The sequence below is a fragment of the Sinohyriopsis cumingii genome, chromosome 6 (genome assembly GCF_028554795.1).
Source record: "Sinohyriopsis cumingii isolate HCF-2022 chromosome 6, ASM2855479v2, whole genome shotgun sequence".
In the NCBI taxonomy this organism is placed as follows: Eukaryota; Metazoa; Mollusca; class Bivalvia; order Unionida; family Unionidae; genus Sinohyriopsis; species Sinohyriopsis cumingii.
In genome coordinates, this window is record NC_142966.1 from 94,178,157 (window position 1) to 94,196,392 (window position 18,236).

General features: G+C 36.0%; 1 protein-coding gene across 3 annotated transcripts in view; it reads left to right on the plus strand.

Annotated features, from left to right (window-relative positions):
- LOC149797466 (protocadherin Fat 1-like) overlaps positions 1 to 18,236 on the plus strand; it is a 299,704-nt gene that overhangs the window by 21,370 nt on the left and 260,098 nt on the right. For all 3 annotated transcript variants that reach the window (XM_089962274.1, XM_089962276.1, XM_089962275.1), the window contains exon 2: positions 13,394 to 16,740. In XM_089962274.1, the coding sequence (XP_089818400.1) occupies positions 13,425 to 16,740 (3,316 nt within the window). In that variant the 5' untranslated portion in view covers positions 13,394 to 13,424. The remainder of the gene's footprint in view (positions 1 to 13,393; positions 16,741 to 18,236) is intronic.

Sequence of the window (18,236 nt, forward strand, 5' to 3'; positions counted from 1 at the left end):
CTTGCCCCGGAGGGAGATACTTTTGTTGTTGTAGGGTTTAACGTCATTTTTCAGCACACGATAGGCTATACATTGCGGCCAGTATTAATGGTAGAGGAAGAACCCGGGAAAACCCCGGAAAGAACCACCGACCCTCGAGAAGCTACTGGCAAGCTTTCTCACATACCCACATTGGCCGAATCCGAGACTCGAACCCATGCAGACAGAGGTGAGATGGCAGTGATCCGTAACAGAGAGCGCTTTAGACCACTCGACCACTCGGGGCCCCGATACTTTTGTAACCACAATGATCTGATTTGAACCCACTCCTTTCTGTTTGTGAGTCTTGCACACTAACCAGTGAGCTAGCTACTGTGACCATTCATATTCTAAATGACATCACTTTAAGGAGTTTGCATTTGGTCTTAAACAGTGACTAACAAATATTGTTCCCCACCTCAAGGACTGTATGGATGCTGGGTCATGCCAGTTGGCTGTTGCATGGTGTAACGTGTTTTGCATTATTTTTCTATGTGGGTGGAAAAAAAACGCTAACTAAGAATTATTACTATTTTCTCAAAGAAAGTATATAGTTTTAAAGCCGACAGTTTCATGTTATATTTCAGTGCTTTCTCAGAGTTTGGTTGTGGACTAATTTTCTATATATGGTCTACTGGGTTACCATCTGATTTGTAGAAGGACAAACATGCATGTGTATACAGGTAGAATTTAAAAAACAGTTTATAACCTGGTTGTGGAACCTGTACTGATCATAGGCAATGCATATTATTGACCCATCAGGTGTTTGCCTATTCATATATGTCTGATCACCTTGATCAACAGTCCGAGAGAAAGAAAGGATCTACCCAGCCCTGTAATGTAAAAATTCAATGATTCTGAACATTGAAAGTGGTGGTAGTTGATCGTAAGTGTTCTGCTTTTTCAATCACAGGATTTCAGCTTCATAAATTTATTCACTTTGCTGCTCACATTGTTTCTCAGACTGACGACATTAATTCAGCTGAAAATGTGGAATGGTTGAAGACTAAGATCCTTTGTTACTATTTTCTGTGTGGGGGATTGGCCTTACTTCTATCACCATGACTAATAATGCAGGGCCAGTCAAACTGTACTCGATTCACCCTGTCACCTGAGAATAAAAATTAAATTTTGGGTAAACAATCTAACATTTTGTGTTGGGTTGATTGATGGGAGGCCATGAAGGCAAATGTATAGAGTTTTATTTTTTTATTTGCTTGCATTCATAACTTGGGGACAAGTCAGAAGTTTTGCTAGCAGGTAAAACAATGTCACTTGCCCATAATTTTAAAGAGAAATCAAGAGTTAATTCATGAGAGAGAGATGGGGCTGTAACTTACATAAACATTTCCCTAGTATGGGGTTTAAATTGTTCTAACAAGGGGCTAGCCATATATACCCCTGAAAATGTTTTTGGATACTGAACTGTTCACCCTTGCAAAACATGACCTGGCAGGAAAAGGAAATCATTCTTTGCTGTAGTGCTGAGGCTTTTGGTTTGTTTGATTTGGAAATCATCTGATGTTTAGTCTGCTTTGAAATTTGTGACTGAACTACTTCACTAGCATCAGCGATTTAAAATATCACTGATTTTACCAGTATCTGTGAATGCATTTTGAAATCTATCAGTGTCTCCAGAGTTGTGATGGATTATTGATTGTGGGTTTTCATCCTGCTGACAGAACATCCTGTGTTGGCACTGGTGTACATGTACCCTGTGCCTCTCTGCAAGTCACTTTACTCTAGTTGCCATGGAACTAAATAGACAAAAATGTGCTGTTAAATGTTGGTCAGCCAATTATAAAATGGAACTTCAGACGTTATTATGTCTGCCTTAGGAATGATTATGATTTACTATGGTTAAGTTTAAAATAATCAAATGTTTTTTTCTAGAGTAAATGTTTAGCTGTTCATGCTGCATGAATGACCCTCTTTGTTTGAGTTTAGAATTGTCTCAAGGTCTTCAGAAATGACTTATCCAACCACAATCCATAAAGATACAGCATGTTTTTTTTTTTAAAATTGTATTTTCCCAGGCACAGCTATCTTACTACATGGCAGATTCCAGGTGAATCACATATCCGATACAGTGTCAATCAAATTACCATAGTCACTTTTTAACCTGTATATCACCTTGGAAATTAAAGTTATACAGTAACGTTTTTAATATGTATATCACTTTGGAACCTGAGCCTTATACACTTTTTTACATGTACATCATGTTGCGTACATGTGACATAACAGGTGTCACCATTGGACAGATCAGGAGTATTGCAGTTTTTGAGGATTTTCATTGACCCATTTTTAGTTGCAGATGGACAAAAATTACAGCTATTGAACAAATTTATATATTAAAACATCATCTTATAGTACCTTGTTGCCTTTCATACTGTCTTTATATGTAGTTTTACCACTCTATCGTCTTAAACTAAGTAATGGAAAAGAGCGAAAACCAACAAGTTTTGTAAATGTCAACAGATAATTTGTTTATCTAGAAGATTCTAACGTCAGATTCATGACTATCTTTAAATCAGATTGAAATAAACATTAAGCTTTTACTGATAATGATCTGAATATTTATTCCATTCTATTTTGAGAAATATTTGCTACGTATTATTTTGTTTGCAAAATAAATGTCACTAGTCAGATACACACCAATTACTTGATTTTAGACAAAGTCAGGTACAAAATACATAATCATTAAGAAAAGCTTACAAATACTACAAATTACATATACATAGCAGTAGCAGAAGCATTTTTCACCTTTCTTAGCAGATTATATTTGTGGCAGTCCTCATCATTGTTGGTCTCCACACTTAGGAGAAGATGGATCCAGTTTTCCTATGGAGTCTGAGCCTGAATTTTCATTGGAATTGATAATGTCTCTACAGCTTGTCCACCAAGAAGTTTAAATTGTTTCTTGCCTCTGGGTCGATTCAGGTTGTTCACTGCCTCCAAGGACTGCTTAAAATAGATGCTATCTGGGTCAAACTTTGGAAGTTTTGCGTAAAATCAACTTCACATGAATGGCAGAACCAATCAATGAAATTCCTGTTTCATCCATTACTGAATTTTATGCAATATTTCAGTTATTTTAGAACTGGGAGATAATGCCGGCTTATTAGATATCTTGCCAAACTTTAAATACTGAAGTCAAACTGAACTGTATTATGCCACTTGGGGCCCTTAGTAATGACTATTCCAACTATAAGCCATAAACATTTTTAATCCTTTTAAAATTATTTCTGGTCAGAAATAATGTAATCTATCTGATAAACTTCAGCTACCAATGCCAAATTGACCCTGCCAAAAGAATTGAAGTAAATTGTTTCAGTTTGCTTGAGGTCTTCAGTATTCCAATCATAATCCATTAATATCTTCAATCCTTTCCAAGGTATTGTGGACCACACTTAGTACTATATAATCCAGTGATTACCTTAAGGTTATTTTCTGGAATTAGCAATCAGATGTGTTATGCTCACAGTCACAGTCACATGATCACAGGACGTCATTACCATAAATATACTTTGGAAGCAGTGTGTGAAGAAAAACAGAAAATTTCTGTTTTGGAGTTTTTTGTAAATGATAATTATGATTGCACAGATTTCAGTGAATGGTGAGACGGATCTGAAACATTCCTCATTTCAGAAGGAAACCCTTTTAGGGTGAAAGTTTTGTTATGTATGATGTTTTAAATTTGGGTTATAGAGTAACTTTTTGTTTTCAGTTATGTCTCCTTGGAAATGAAGGCTATACGTTTGTTTGGGAGTAACGTGTGAAGAAATCTCACTTTTTCAGCATACTCATGGGTTTCAGCTATAAAATGTAACATATTTTACAGTGTATAAATAAGTGTGTGCCAAATTTGAACTTGAACATTGCAGTATCAAGTAAACATATTTACAGCTGTTACTAAATGGTGGAAATTGATACGGTGTATAACCAGTCTTCATTCAGTCATAGAATCAGACTTTTATAAAACTTTTGGAATGAATACCATATTCATATTTAAATTTTTTATGCCCATTATGACAGCATCATGATATGGTATTACCAGTTGTGTGTTTGTTCACCCAGTTTTAGTTTGTGATTTTTTAAAGGGATCTTAGGAATCAAAACTAGACCTTAATATAGATTTTAAGTGGGTCCCAACCTGAATGTAAAATACCGTAAAACTATGATCAAATAAACACCAAACATTTGAATATTTGGCATAGACCAAATGATGTACTTGTCCCTGTGCATAAGTGTTCACTTGCCCATACCAGTAAAAAACAAAAGAAGAGCCAAAACAAAGGGTAACTTGAACAAAAATATTAGGTTTCGTATTGATTGGTTGAACGTTTACAGAATAGCCACACAGGAGGTTACTTGGTGCTGAGGAAATTGTAGTAAGTGCCCTTCTGAAAGACAGTGTATGGTAACCTAATTGTGCTGATATGATGGTATGATTTGAACCTTCACCCTTTTGGTCCCGAGTCTGTCATGGCAAGTACTTGGCCGCCATGGCCTTTTAATCAAATTAAGGCCCATGATACTAACAGTTTTCAATGTTGTATTGCATTTTTGCATTCCACAATCATTTGGAATTTCCAGTTTTAGCAGTTTACTCACTGAAACACAAGCACACAGACGGAAGTCATAGATTTAGTGTTGGGAATCGGTTGAAATTTCATTTCATGATCATTGGTTACAGGAACCAATTGATGATCGATTATTAATCAATTAAATATGGCTGCTGCATGACGGAAATGATCAAAGTGCATCAAGTTTAGCTATGGTATAAATGTTATATAATCAAAGTTTTTGTAATAGGACTTAAATTTAGGATTGTTGTTTGTTATATTTCTTTAAATAAAATGAAATTATCAAAATTGTGTTCATTTGCTTATAACAAGAACGTGAGAACAGATGAACAGGTAAAATCACTTGTCATGTAAATAAAATGATGTAATAATAAGATTATAGATACATGAACAGAACCACTTAATCTTGATGTTAATTAAATGATGAACTTAATTAACATTAACAGTAGTGTTTTATAAGCAGAACTTCTATAATTTTCAACTTTGAACTAATGTTGACTAAGGTAAATATGTAGGTACAACTGAGTCATTCGATCAACATTCTGAGCAAAATTGTATGACTTAATTTATAAGATTGCCTGCTAGAATGAAAACCCTCTTGGAAGAAACACTAGATGCTAGACTAAAACAATAAATGAATATAAAACATGTCAAAACCTCTCCATTACTCAAAAATTTTATTTTTTTTATTTTATAGAACACTTTTATAGAAATTTTAAAAAATTGTGATTTAACCTTTAGACCAACATTATAATACAAACCAGTATTTATTTATTGATATGTTTTTGTTTTTTTTTTGAAAATATGCCAGACTTTCCAAGAAAAGATTGTAAAATGAAAATAAGAACACTTTTATTCGAGATCATGTGCAGATGTCTTTTACTAACCATTATTGAATGTGTATTTTTTTGCATGACTTGCAAATCGCTTTTGTCAGATTTTCCTTGCGTACCATCTCCCTTTGTCTGGAACCCAAAGTAGGCCCACACTTTTGATTGTTTCTTTTTTCCAGGAAAGTAAAAGTTCATTTTAACTTTTGCTTGTCATTTTTAAATCATGTCGCTTATATCATGGCTAAAGTATATTTTAAATTTGGATAAAAAGCATGAAACAAAATATTCTTGCATTGTCATCAATTGATTACAGTCTATACTATCATTTCTATAGTTGTATTCTTAAATTTATGTAGTTTTGGGTTATTTCAGCTCAGTAGTAATAATAATTTAATAAATTTGTTGGTACCATGAGGAATATCGATGATGAAAAGTCACATGTACTCAATTAATCAATCAAACTGGTTGAATGAGCGATGCCTAAGTAACTCGATTAATGAGAATGTCACCAGTAAGTTTGTGTTTAAAGTTGTTTTCAGGCACTGGTGGGGCATCCATGTTCAGTGAACATATTTTTTATATATAAAGTTAATACTTTAATAGGGTTTCCACTTGTTATGAAAATAAGTCTCTATTTTCACTTCTCAGGAAAGTTAGAAAAAGTTACAAAATTTTAATTTTTCAGTTATGCCTGAGAATTTTGTTATTATGGAAAATTCAAGTACCGGTAGTACTAAAGTATCTGAATTTTTATCCGGATGAGCGAGTAGGGAAATGTATAGTGATGACGATGTCAACCACTGCTCTCTTATCCATGATTTCAAATTTACTTCAGTAGAAAATGTATCAGGAAGTCTGTACATTTATTTAAGGGCAGTGGTGCCATTTTTGTAATAGTCTTTTAGACTTTTCTTTACCTTGAATCTTTTCATTGGAGGAATAAGGTAAATTCATTTGTTTTATATGTTTAGTAATGGAAAATCTGATCTGTGTAGGACTTTAAATGAGTGGACATGGAGATTGTTAGTAACCTGTGGGAATCCCATACAAACACATAAGTCTAGCCTGTCCACCATACACCCCAGAAAAGCTTCAGGTTGATGTTATATTAAACTGGAGTCCATGACTTAACAGGAAAATAAAATGGCAGCATACTGTGGCCCATGGTCTGTTTCCACACGGTTTCTAAGTTTGGTTTGGGAATTGTCTGTTTCCTCTTATTGATACTCTGTGGCCATACATGGCTGGTGTAGTTGATAAATTAAATTGTCTTATGGGTGAGTCAGGAGCAGCTTTAATCATTTTAGTGTTTTTGCGTCTGAAATAATTGAAACCTGCTTGTATGTTTACTTTCAAATGTGTGTTGCAATCACACCTTTTAATCTCTTGTATACAAAATGTATATGGTGATGGGTGATTGTCTATTAAACTGAAGATCAAAGAGGTCTTTTTTAAAATACAATAGATAAACCTACACTGAAATAACTCCATGATTACAGGCAAGATTTTGACTTTCAGGATTTGTATTTTTATCTTTGTATGTACATGTAATTATATATATAACCCTTGATTTGTCTATTCTGATCTACGCAGCAGGTGTAAACCTGGGCACCAGAATTGACTGGTGTAGAGATTACTTTCAAAGTTTTTTTTTGGTTTGTGTTTTTAAAAAATTGTTTTTAACTGCACGTTTGCACATATTTGGCTATATCTTACAGTTTCAGGAAGTGGCAGGTTAGTGCCTGTCCCGGTAACATGGAGGCAGCTGGCCTGTGTGGGTATTGAACTCTGATCCCTGGATTATGTGTCTGATGCTCATCCAGCAGAGCTACTACTGCTTAAATACATGGAACGCATCAGTTACTTATCTGAGAAAATGCTGATTCTGTAATGATGATGAATTCTTGGTCTCTGTCAAGTTTGTGGTTCCAACTATGCAAGGAACAGAAGATAGTGAAAAATTAGAAGTTAAATTTATCTCCCAAACTTGTTCTTTAAATTTTCTTTTATTAATAACCGTTATCTTCATTTATAGCCAGTGATATGTTTAACTCATTCAGCCCTGGAGATTTTTGTCATTTTCGCCTGAAATGCGAGTTGAAAACACATTTTGGGGTCTGTTTCTGAATACATCCTAATACATTGACTTTCAACAGATTTTCCATTAGCCTAATGCCTAGTTGTATTAGAAACATCCTTTTCCATTTGGTTATTTTTCTCGTGCATGTTTAGATAGGTAAATGTTGGAGTTCTGTTGTGTTTTTTTTGTTTAATGGGCCTGTCATTTTCGTATTTAGACCACTCTTTATTCCAAACGCCCAACTTATCCTAGTTTTTGCAGAGGTTCAACTGTCTGTGTGCAGTTTAGACCAGTTTGCCTTAGATCTGAGGCCAGAAGGTCTAAAATCTGAACACAAAATCGGATTCTGACCATGGGCGATTTTTGGGTGAAAAATAAACGGGTACAAAAATGAAGTTTTTCCCTCTGTATTTTGTAGTGCAGCTAGAACTTTCAGATTATTTGGTATCATTGTAGAGCTACAGCTGTCTGCTTTTTTGTAATACCACCCATTTTGGCGTATCTTAAATGACCTTGATGCTGCAGAGCTCGGAAGTAGGGTACAGCCTCATCACGCCTACAGGCAGGATTGGGGCTGAATGAGCTAAAGTGACATTAAAAAAAGCCAGTCAACCAACCAACCTATTATCTTCTACAAGAATATGACAAGGTTTGATTTCTGCATTAGCAAACAACATAGAACAGCAGCTTATTTTGTAGGGGTGGGGGCAGGTAAATCTATATTGTGGGCCTTACATAACTGTCAGTTTATTTGATTGAGGAAGAGTCTGGGATAAGACTCATTGGAAGCTGTTGGCAAAATTTTTCCTCATACATACTTTCATGTAGCTACTTTATTTTTATATCATATAATGTAGACCCTTTTTTGCAACAAGTCGTCTGTGATTCATATTTATGTCACTTCTTGAGTCCACTCTGGTGGCCTAGTGGTTAGAGCATCCACCTCGGATGCAGGTCATGGGTTCGATCCCTGGCCGAGTAATACCAAAGACTTACAAAAATGATACTATCAGCATTACGAAGTTAGTGTCAGGACTGGTTGGCCTGGTGTCAGGATAGTGTGACTGGGTGGGACATCATGCTACATGTTTGTGGCATGATGCATCAGTGTTAGACATCACTATAAAACTGTCATACTGCAGACATCGTAGCAATATGACTGAAAAATTGTTAAAGCTGTGTTAAAAATCCAAATCACATGCACAAACTCGCACATACTTCTTGTGCACATGCCTAGCCTGCCACAAGTGCACATGGCTCCATGATTGAACTCTATTATTTTGTACAGTACTGTATGTGCCAAGTATATAAAATGTCTAAAGTATTTTTAAACATTTCAGGTGTTTTAAAAATCTTGTGAATTGGTTTTGTTTTGTTTGTGAACTGTACACCTATGTTTACAGCTGTTCAGTGAAAAGACATCTATGTTTGACATATTTAATTGAAAACGTAGATGTCTTTTTTATTGAACCCTCTTTATTTGTATTGTTGTACCTATGTGCATGCAATTCCTTACTAATACATTAATGACTGTGGGAATAATTGCTTCGCTATAACTAAGTGGGATATACCTGTACCAGCAAGATACAAATTTTGTGCACTCGAGTACAGTTAACACTAGTTCCCTACGAAATGATGGTCCATTCATAAATTAGCACTATAATGAGGTTGGCAGTATAATTGTTCAAGCTTGCCATTCATTATAAAAATATATAAATAGATAGAATAAAATACAAGGACATTGAATTTATCCTTGATGTTAACAAAATATTTCAAATTAGATCTATGAACTTCAGAAAAATGTACTGTACCTTCAATTATTTTATTTTGTTGAGGTTGATTAATAATGAAATTAAGTCTTAATAACATCAGGCCACTTATGTTTTTTTAAAATAATTTGTATTTAATTCAGTTTGGCAAAGCAGTCACTATATGTTAGAATAAATTATATTACTTTTCTGCCATGTTGATGATAGTTTTGTTAATGGGTTATTAGAAGAACCTGGAGAAACTCCTGGGAAGAACCACCAACCCATGGGAAGCTATACAGTGCACACAGATCTGACTTAGTAACTCACTGTGATCTAATTGCCAAGCTCATGCACACAAATCCATCATAACTCAGTGTGACCTTATTTCCCAGCTCATGTACACAAATCCATAATAACTCAGTGCGATCTAATTGCCCAGCTCATGTACCGGTACACAAATCCGACTTGTGACGTAATATGATCTAATTTCCCATGTCATGTACACAAATCCGAAATAACTCATTGTGATTTAATTCCCCAGGTTATGTACACAAATCCATAATAACTCAATGTGATATTATTTCCCACCTCATATACACAAATCTGACTTGTTGTGATCTAATTCCCCAGCTCATGTACACAAATCCATTAAAACTCAATACGATTTAATTCCCCAGCTCATCCACACAAATCAAACTTGTAACTCTGTATGATTTTATTCCCCAACTCTTGTACACAAATCCGATACAATGTGATCTAATTACCCAGCTCATGCACACAAATTGATCATAGCTCAGTGCAGTCTAATTCCCCAGCTCATGCACACAAATCGATCATAGCTCAATTTGATCTTATTCCCCACACAGGGGCTCATATTGTTGCTTACAATTTACCTGTCGTAAATGTAATATATAATAACTACAATGGAGGACACTGCTGTCCTTTCTCACGTGACCTATTTAAGAATAAACGCTGTTTCAAGCAAGATTTTGTTTAGCGTAATACATTTGGTACTGATGTTTAGCTCAGACATTCGACTTTTTATGCGTATCTGAAGTTTAGTTTACAATCATACCTTTAAGGAATGCTAGACCATTTCCCCATGCTACTGCTCGCCAAGGCCATGATCACACCCGCTTAATATGCAAGAATAATGAGCTGAATCGAATACTGCCTTCTCATTGGCCAACTGAAAATAAATTATAATTAAGTGCAGGATGTTATTTTCTTGTAACCAGTGAAAGGACAGTATTTCATTCAGCGGGGTTTTACTGGCATATTAAGTGGGTGCAATTAGGGCCATGTGGAGCGGTAGCTTGGGAAAATGGTATGGCATTCCTTAAAGATATGATATTAAATCGAACTTTGGATAGGGATATACAGTTGAATGCCCGAGCTAAATATGGGTACCAAGTTTACTAAGCTTTGCAAAGCTTTGCTTGAAATCTCAGTGTTTACTCTTAAATAGGTCGTGCGAGAAAGGGGAGAGTGTCCTCCCTGTTAGATATTATAAAGTACATGTATGACAGATAAAATGTAAGCAACCATACGAGCCTCTTTGATTTCCCAGTTTATGTACACAAATCCATTGTAGCTCAGTTTGATCTAATTGCTGAGCCCATGCACATAAATTCGACTCATAACTTGATGTATTCTAATTCCCCAGCTCATACACACAAATCCGACTTGGATTCGACTCAGACTCGTAACCTGATGTGATCTAATTCCCCAGCTCATGTACACAGGTCTGTCATAACTCTATGTAGTCTAATTCCCTAGCTCATTTACACAAATCTGACTTATAACTCAGTGTTTGATACTGGTCCTAATTTGTAATTACAACTGGTGTTGGAAGGGTCACGGAAAAAATTTGACAAGATCAAATTTAGATTGCTAACATTTTCAACTTGTATATATGTGTATAATGGCTGGTAGAGTTTATTCTGGATGAGTACATCTATATACTGTACCTTAGTGGGTGTGAGAATTTTTAGAGATTTTTCAATCCTTGTATATGCGTTAATCAGAATTACAGATTTATTTCAAATTGATACTCCCAAGGTCTAGTAAAGAACCGACCATTTGCTGGTAAAATGTCCCTTCCATTTTAAAGGAGGTGGAAAGTTTCAGAATATAGGATTTTAAAAAAAGCAATAAAGGTAATGCTTGAATCGATGATGCGAAATCACATTCAGCTGACTTTTGGGTGTCATTTATTTTTTCTACTGGCTACTGGTCATTGAACAGGAATGGTTATGAGATGACCTGTTGTCCATTATCATACTCTTACACACTGAGCTCATGCTGAAATTTTAGTCCTCTGTCTCTAAAATCAGAGAAAGACGAAGAAAAATAAGTATAAAACTTTTCATTAGTGAATGTCTGTCCATATCTGTCGACACTAGTAATAGCCAAAGTCATTAAAAGGAATTAAACTGAGATGGCAATGAGTTTCTATTTTAAAACAATGTATCTGGCAATAAATATCTATTTTAAAACAATGTATCTGGCAATGAGTATCTATTTTAAAACAATGTATCTGGCAATGAGTATCTATTTTAAAACAATGTATCTAGCAATGAGTATCTGTTTTAAAACAATGTATCTGGCAACAAGTTTCTAAAAACATTCAAGATTTGTGGTAGTTAGCAGAGTTCCAGTGTAAGGTGTTTGACAGTTGCTATGGTAACATTTTAAAAAATCATCCCAGTGGTGAGGAAGATTTAATTTTTTTGAGGTTGGAATAATGACAAAAGAGACTAAATTTATGCAAATACACAATTTGTCATTTAGTTAATGACTTATTAGTTCGGAAAGAAAAGTAATACAAAAAACTTAAGTATATTTATTATAATAAATGCTGATAGATAACAAAATCTGGAAAATCTTGTTAAAGCTACTCCTGAAAAGAAGGTCGTATTGGCATTTGGGTTTCACCAGAAGACCCTTTTGTGATGTCTTGTTGGCTCAAAATGAAGAACATTCCAGTCTAACATTTGCAACCAGCTTAAAATTTTTTTTATTGCTACTCTTAATGAGCAGAAAATCATATTAGCATGATGATTTCACTAGAAGAATTCAGATGGTTTCTGGGTGGTCTCATTTTAAAATTGTACTCATCTGATACCCAAAATGGCTATCACAATAACCAACTTATAAATCTTAATATTTCTACTCCAAGATGGTATCAACCTTGGGTTTTCACCAGAAGACTTCTTATGAGGTCTAGTTGCTACTAAATGAATATGTTGCATATCTGACATCCATCGTGGCCACTGTGGCAGCCATCTTGAAAATCTTGATATTGCTGTACCTTCTAAATGGAGAGGCATATCAGTATGGTTGCTTTCATCAACGACTAATTTTGATGATACAGTATTTTGTTGGTCCTGAATAAAAAAATGTTTTGATCTGACCTCAAGTATAGCTGCCACAGTGAATGAACATTTTGAAAATCTGGTCTCTAATTCTTCCAAAAGGATGGTTGTATTAGCATGTGTGATTTTCACCAAAAGTAATAGTGTCCAATTTGCCCTAAATGAAAATGGTGCCAATTTTACTGCCCCGTTGGCTGTTTTGAAAATCTTATTGTTCAAGAATATTAGAAATGGTTTCAACACATCAGTTAAAAAGAAGAAATGGTCATGTCTTGAAATACTGGAAATACTTTTCAGCCACTATGTGTCAGCCCCTCTAAGGGATTGTATAGAAATTAATGTCATTCCTATAATCTCGCATCCTAGATTACCCTGAATGTCAAGGCATGATTCTTTATGGTAACAATGGATCTTAAGGTCAGAAAAAAAATGCGTGTTTCCTGTTGCACCAGTTTTAAAATAGGATAGGCGGGTCGGTTTATTTATTTTCATTTAATGTGATTTGTTTATACTTTTTTAACAATTGGGGGAAAAAAGCGCTAGGGTTGGCAATGAGAAACGGGGATGGGTCAGTTGACACACATTTTATTTTTTGCCTAATTTCTTTTGCTGCGATTTGTGCTAAATCAGAAATGTGCAAATTACAGTTATTTTAACAATTATATTGTACTGTTTCAAAAGGAGATTAATTTGATGTAAGATTATGTAATTTTGACAATTAATGTTTATCCTTTTCATTGCTTTCCAGGTGAAGAGCCATGAGTTGAGCCACTGCTACCATGGCAACAGCTCAGGACATCTTACAGTGGCTCGTTTTGATGTCAGCATTTGCCTTGCCAGCAGTTGCCATAGCAACAAGGGTGCACCCAGTGCTGCATTTGAAAAATCTGCAGTTTACCCAACCTGCCTACAATGCCACCATTGCAGAAAATGCTCTCGGAAAAACGTTTGTAACTCCTTCAACCAAAATGGGCATGTATCTTCCACTTGATGATCCACCCAAAGTGACATACCAGATCATAGGCAAATATGAAGATTTATTTAAGGCTGAGAGCTATGTATTAGGTGATTTTTGTTTTCTCCTTGTTCGAACTAATTCAGGAAGCTACGGCAAGCTCAATCGTGAATTTCAAAGTTTGTACCAGCTGAAAATTCAGGCCACAGCAAAGGACAATACTGGATCGGTGCACCAAACTTCAGCTGATCTCAGTATATTTGTCTCCGATTTGAATGACCTCAGTCCTATTTTTGACCACAAGAATTATGAGACCATGGTACGTGAAGATACACCACTTCATAGCTCTATTTTGAAAGTTTCTGCCTATGATGGAGATGAAGGCATTAATGCAGAGATCTATTACAGTTTTGTACAGAAAACAAACACATTTGCCATACATCCCACAACAGGAATTGTGACTTTAACAAGGCCATTGAATTTTGTTCTGCAAGGGACATACTTCTTAGAAGTTATGGCGGAAGATCGAGGACCAAAACAAGCCCAAGACAGTTCCAAAATACGAACTACAAAATTGATGATTCAAGTGGAACAAGTGAATTTTTTCAATCCTGAAATTAGCATCAATCATCTGCCTTTTTTGGAGGAAAGGGAAGCTGGAACAGTTGCAGCCATCGTCTCTGTTATTGATAGAGACATGGGTTTTAATGGTAAAGTTGATTCCCTTCAGATCGTTGGTGGCAACAAAGAAGGACTGTTTTCTGTTGTTCCGGGAAATCAGGAAGGCGAGTCTCTAATAGTGTTAAACAAAACTCTCAGTAGAAAACATTCATTTGGTAGCTTCAATCTTACTTTATCAGTCTCTGACATGGGAAGACCTCCAAGGAGTTCTAATGCAACACTTTTCATTAATGTCCTTGACTTCTATAATAATGGACCAGTCTTTACAAAGGCTACATACAATATTTCTGTAGAAGAAATTGTACCAGTTGGCACACCATTGTTACATTTGGGACCAACTCCTGGCATTTTTAATAGGATCCGGCACATATTAAGAATTACAAATGGAGATGAGGGTGGTTTATTTGAAATTAGAAATAATGGTCTGTTGTCAACAATTTCGAAACTTGATGCTGATGAAGTTGATTTTTTTGATTTAGAAATTTCAGCTTTCGATGGACAGCTCGATGAAAAACACAAAATAGGGAGTGCAAGAGTTCATATTTTTGTCTTGGATTGTAATGACAATTCTCCAATATTTACAAACCTTGAAACGGACTCCTCAGTATCTGTCATGGAAAATGTACCTATTGGATATCAGGTGTTTCATGTAACAGCATCTGATAAGGATAAAGGTGAAAATGGTCTCCTAAGTTACTCCATTACCAATTCTGATTCACTACCCTTTGAAATAGATCCATTTACAGGAATAATTAAAACAAAGCAGCTATTGGATTATGAAACCTCAAGGCACCATTACCTGGTGAAAGTAAGGGCATCTGATTGGGGTACACCTTTTGCTCAAGAGGTGGAGAGTTTTTTGACAGTGAACCTCCTTGATCAAAATGATAACACCCCAAAGTTTGAAAAGATAAATTGTACAGGGTTTTTGTCCCGTGATGCCCCAGTGAACATGGAGCTTCTAGTTACCTCAGCCATTGACTTGGATGCATCCAGCCTTATCTCATACAGAATTGTGTCAGGGAATGCAGATGGCTGTTTTACATTGGATCCCACTACTGCCAAACTGGTACTCAGATGCCCTCTTAAAAATGATCCTAATGATGTGAAAAGAGTGCAGATAATTGCTACAGATGGTGAACACAATTCTGATCCTGTTATGATAGAGGTCACTTTATTGAATATTAAACATAACACTCATCTTGCAAACAGTAATGTCAGCATTAAGTGTCAAGACACGAATGTTGCTCAACAACTCCAGGAACAAGTGACAATGTCAAGGAAAAATAACATTGAACCTCCAGTCACCATTAGCAATAATGATGACCATCTGAAAAATCTGCATCCACCCAAATTTCTTGACAATTCACCTTCTAGTGTTGATGTATCTGAGAAAGCTTCAGTTGGTTCACTTGTGCTGACCATGATTGCCACAGATGAGGACTCTGGATACAGTGGGCTCCTTGTGTATGTTATAAAGGAAGGGGATCCAGGTGGACATTTCAAGATTGACACTAGGACTGGCCAGATTGTTGTGGCTGCAGAACTGGACAGAGAACTGACTGCCACCTATGAGTTGGTCATTGAGGTGGTAGATCTCGGATCACCAGCCCTTTCAGCCAATGCTACATTGTCGGTAACAATTCGGGATGAAAATGATAATGCACCAGTCTTTGAGAGAAATAAGTATGAGGCAAGTATTTCAGAGAACATTGTTGTAAATGCTACTGTCACCCAAGTTCATGCTTCTGATATGGATATTGGAAAGAATGCCGAAATAGTGTACAGCATTGTGTCAGATACAAATTTTTACATAAATCCACAAAGTGGAATTATTATAGTGAACAAGGTCTTAGACAGGGAGCTTCGACAGGTCTATAATGTTCTGGTTCGAGCTGCAGATAAAGGGGAGATAAGTCTATCATCAACAGCAACAGTTGCTATTACATTAACAGATGTCAATGATAATGTTCCAAAATTTGTGACAGAAATTTACAGTGTTCGAATTCGTGAAGATTTACCGATTGGCACTGTGGTAAATACAGTAACAGCAGAAGATCTTGATCTTGGTAGTAATGGAGCGGTTTTGTACAAGCTTGTGTATGGGGATGACTACTTCGAAATTGATGAGGAAACTGGAACTATTCGTATTGCACAAAGATTGGATTATGAAACTCGTCAGGTTCATAATATAAGTGTGCGAGCACAGGATGGTGGAAACCCTCCTTTGACATCAACTTGTTTCATAAATGTGGAGATTGTGGATGTAAATGAAAATTTGTACCCACCAGAGTTTGACAATTTCTTTGCTCAGGGCTATGTAAATGAGAATGAACCAGTTGGCACAACAGTAATGTTTATTCATGCTCGTGATCCTGATGGCTCAGAAGAGGATGGTCTGATTACATACTCGTTGCGTGATGGCTCAGGCCTGGGCAGATTCACCATTGATCAAAACGGTAAGGCAGTAGTACTACACACACAATAAAGTTAAATTTCTTTACTACATGGCATGAAAAGTCTGTTTTAAAAATGAAACTCATTTTATCAGACTTCTTTTAAAAGGATATCTTTATGGACCTCTTTCCTTTGTATTAATTAACAGTGGATATTCTTTTTCTGTTAATGCTGGATATATTTCATCTTGTGGTCAAATAACCCCCAAAATCTATACATTCTAACAGGTGGCAAAGCCATGAGTGAAAATATCATGTTAGTATACCATGATATGCAATATTTTCAGGATTAAAATATGATAGAAAAAGAAATTTTATTGTTAATGTCTACCAGTTTTATTACCGTATCAAAGCTTAGAAGACCACCTCCCTTCCTTAAATTCACCTCATCTTGAATCAGATTTATCAGCTGGTTACTCAGATAGCGATTTTGAGTTGAGTCGTTGAAATAAATTATTATGTTTTCCATATTTTATGAAATGTTTTATTGTTCTGGTTAAAATCAAGTCCGAATGAATGCTATAAGACATTAGGTTTTTTATGCTCACTGCACTATAAGGCAAGGCCTATTTTGTTATGATGTCTCCTACCAATAATCACTTGAGTTGTTGACCATCTACAGCTACTTAGCTTTGTCGGTCAAAAAGCTCAAAGGTCACTAACTGAAATAAAACCCAAAGAAAACTGTTTCCATACAATAACTTGAGTTATTCACAGTCTACAAGTACAAAGCTTTGTGGATAGCTAGCACTTTGTGCAAGGAAGAAACATATAATTCAAGGTCAGAAGGTCAAATATCAAGGTTACTATGGCTGAAAGAAAAAAAATGGTTTCTGCACAGTGAATCCCTGTAGGATGTGAGGCCCTTTAACTCAGGGGCCTTGGGCTTTTGGATCTTGCCCTCATAACTGAGGCGATATTGCGGCTTGTGTCCTGCCATTACCTCATCACAGTGGAAACCATTCAGAACACTAGAAGTGTCACTTCTTCCAGGACTAACATGTTTTAGTTTCTCTCCAGCTCATGGCCACTCCTTCATCCCCTACTTAACATGTTGCAGCATGGATCTTACTGCACAGTGTTCCTATACACTTTTCACCTCCACACTCTCCCTCAGTTCTCAATTGTGATAGACTTTAATGAATTTGATATGTAGGAAGCACAAGTGATGCCTTCTGTTACACTCACTCCTTCATCAGTTAGATGTGGAAGAGGTGGGTTTTTTTGACAAGACAATAAATGATGTCCATCTCCTCTTACTTGTGCCCAAAGCCTGCCCAAAGTTCATAAAGATCCTTTCCAGTCTGGAAAATCTCGGGGGTGGGTGGGCTCAACTTCAGCCTGACCTCCTCCTCCTTCCTCATTCTTCACTGATTGAGGAAATTGTTGAGAGATTTTCAACAGGCCAAGATATTAATCAACAATGTCATGGGCAGGTCATTCCCTCCTCAATGTTGCGACCCTTGGTCACTTCTGCCAGCTGTTGGGTACATTACCCA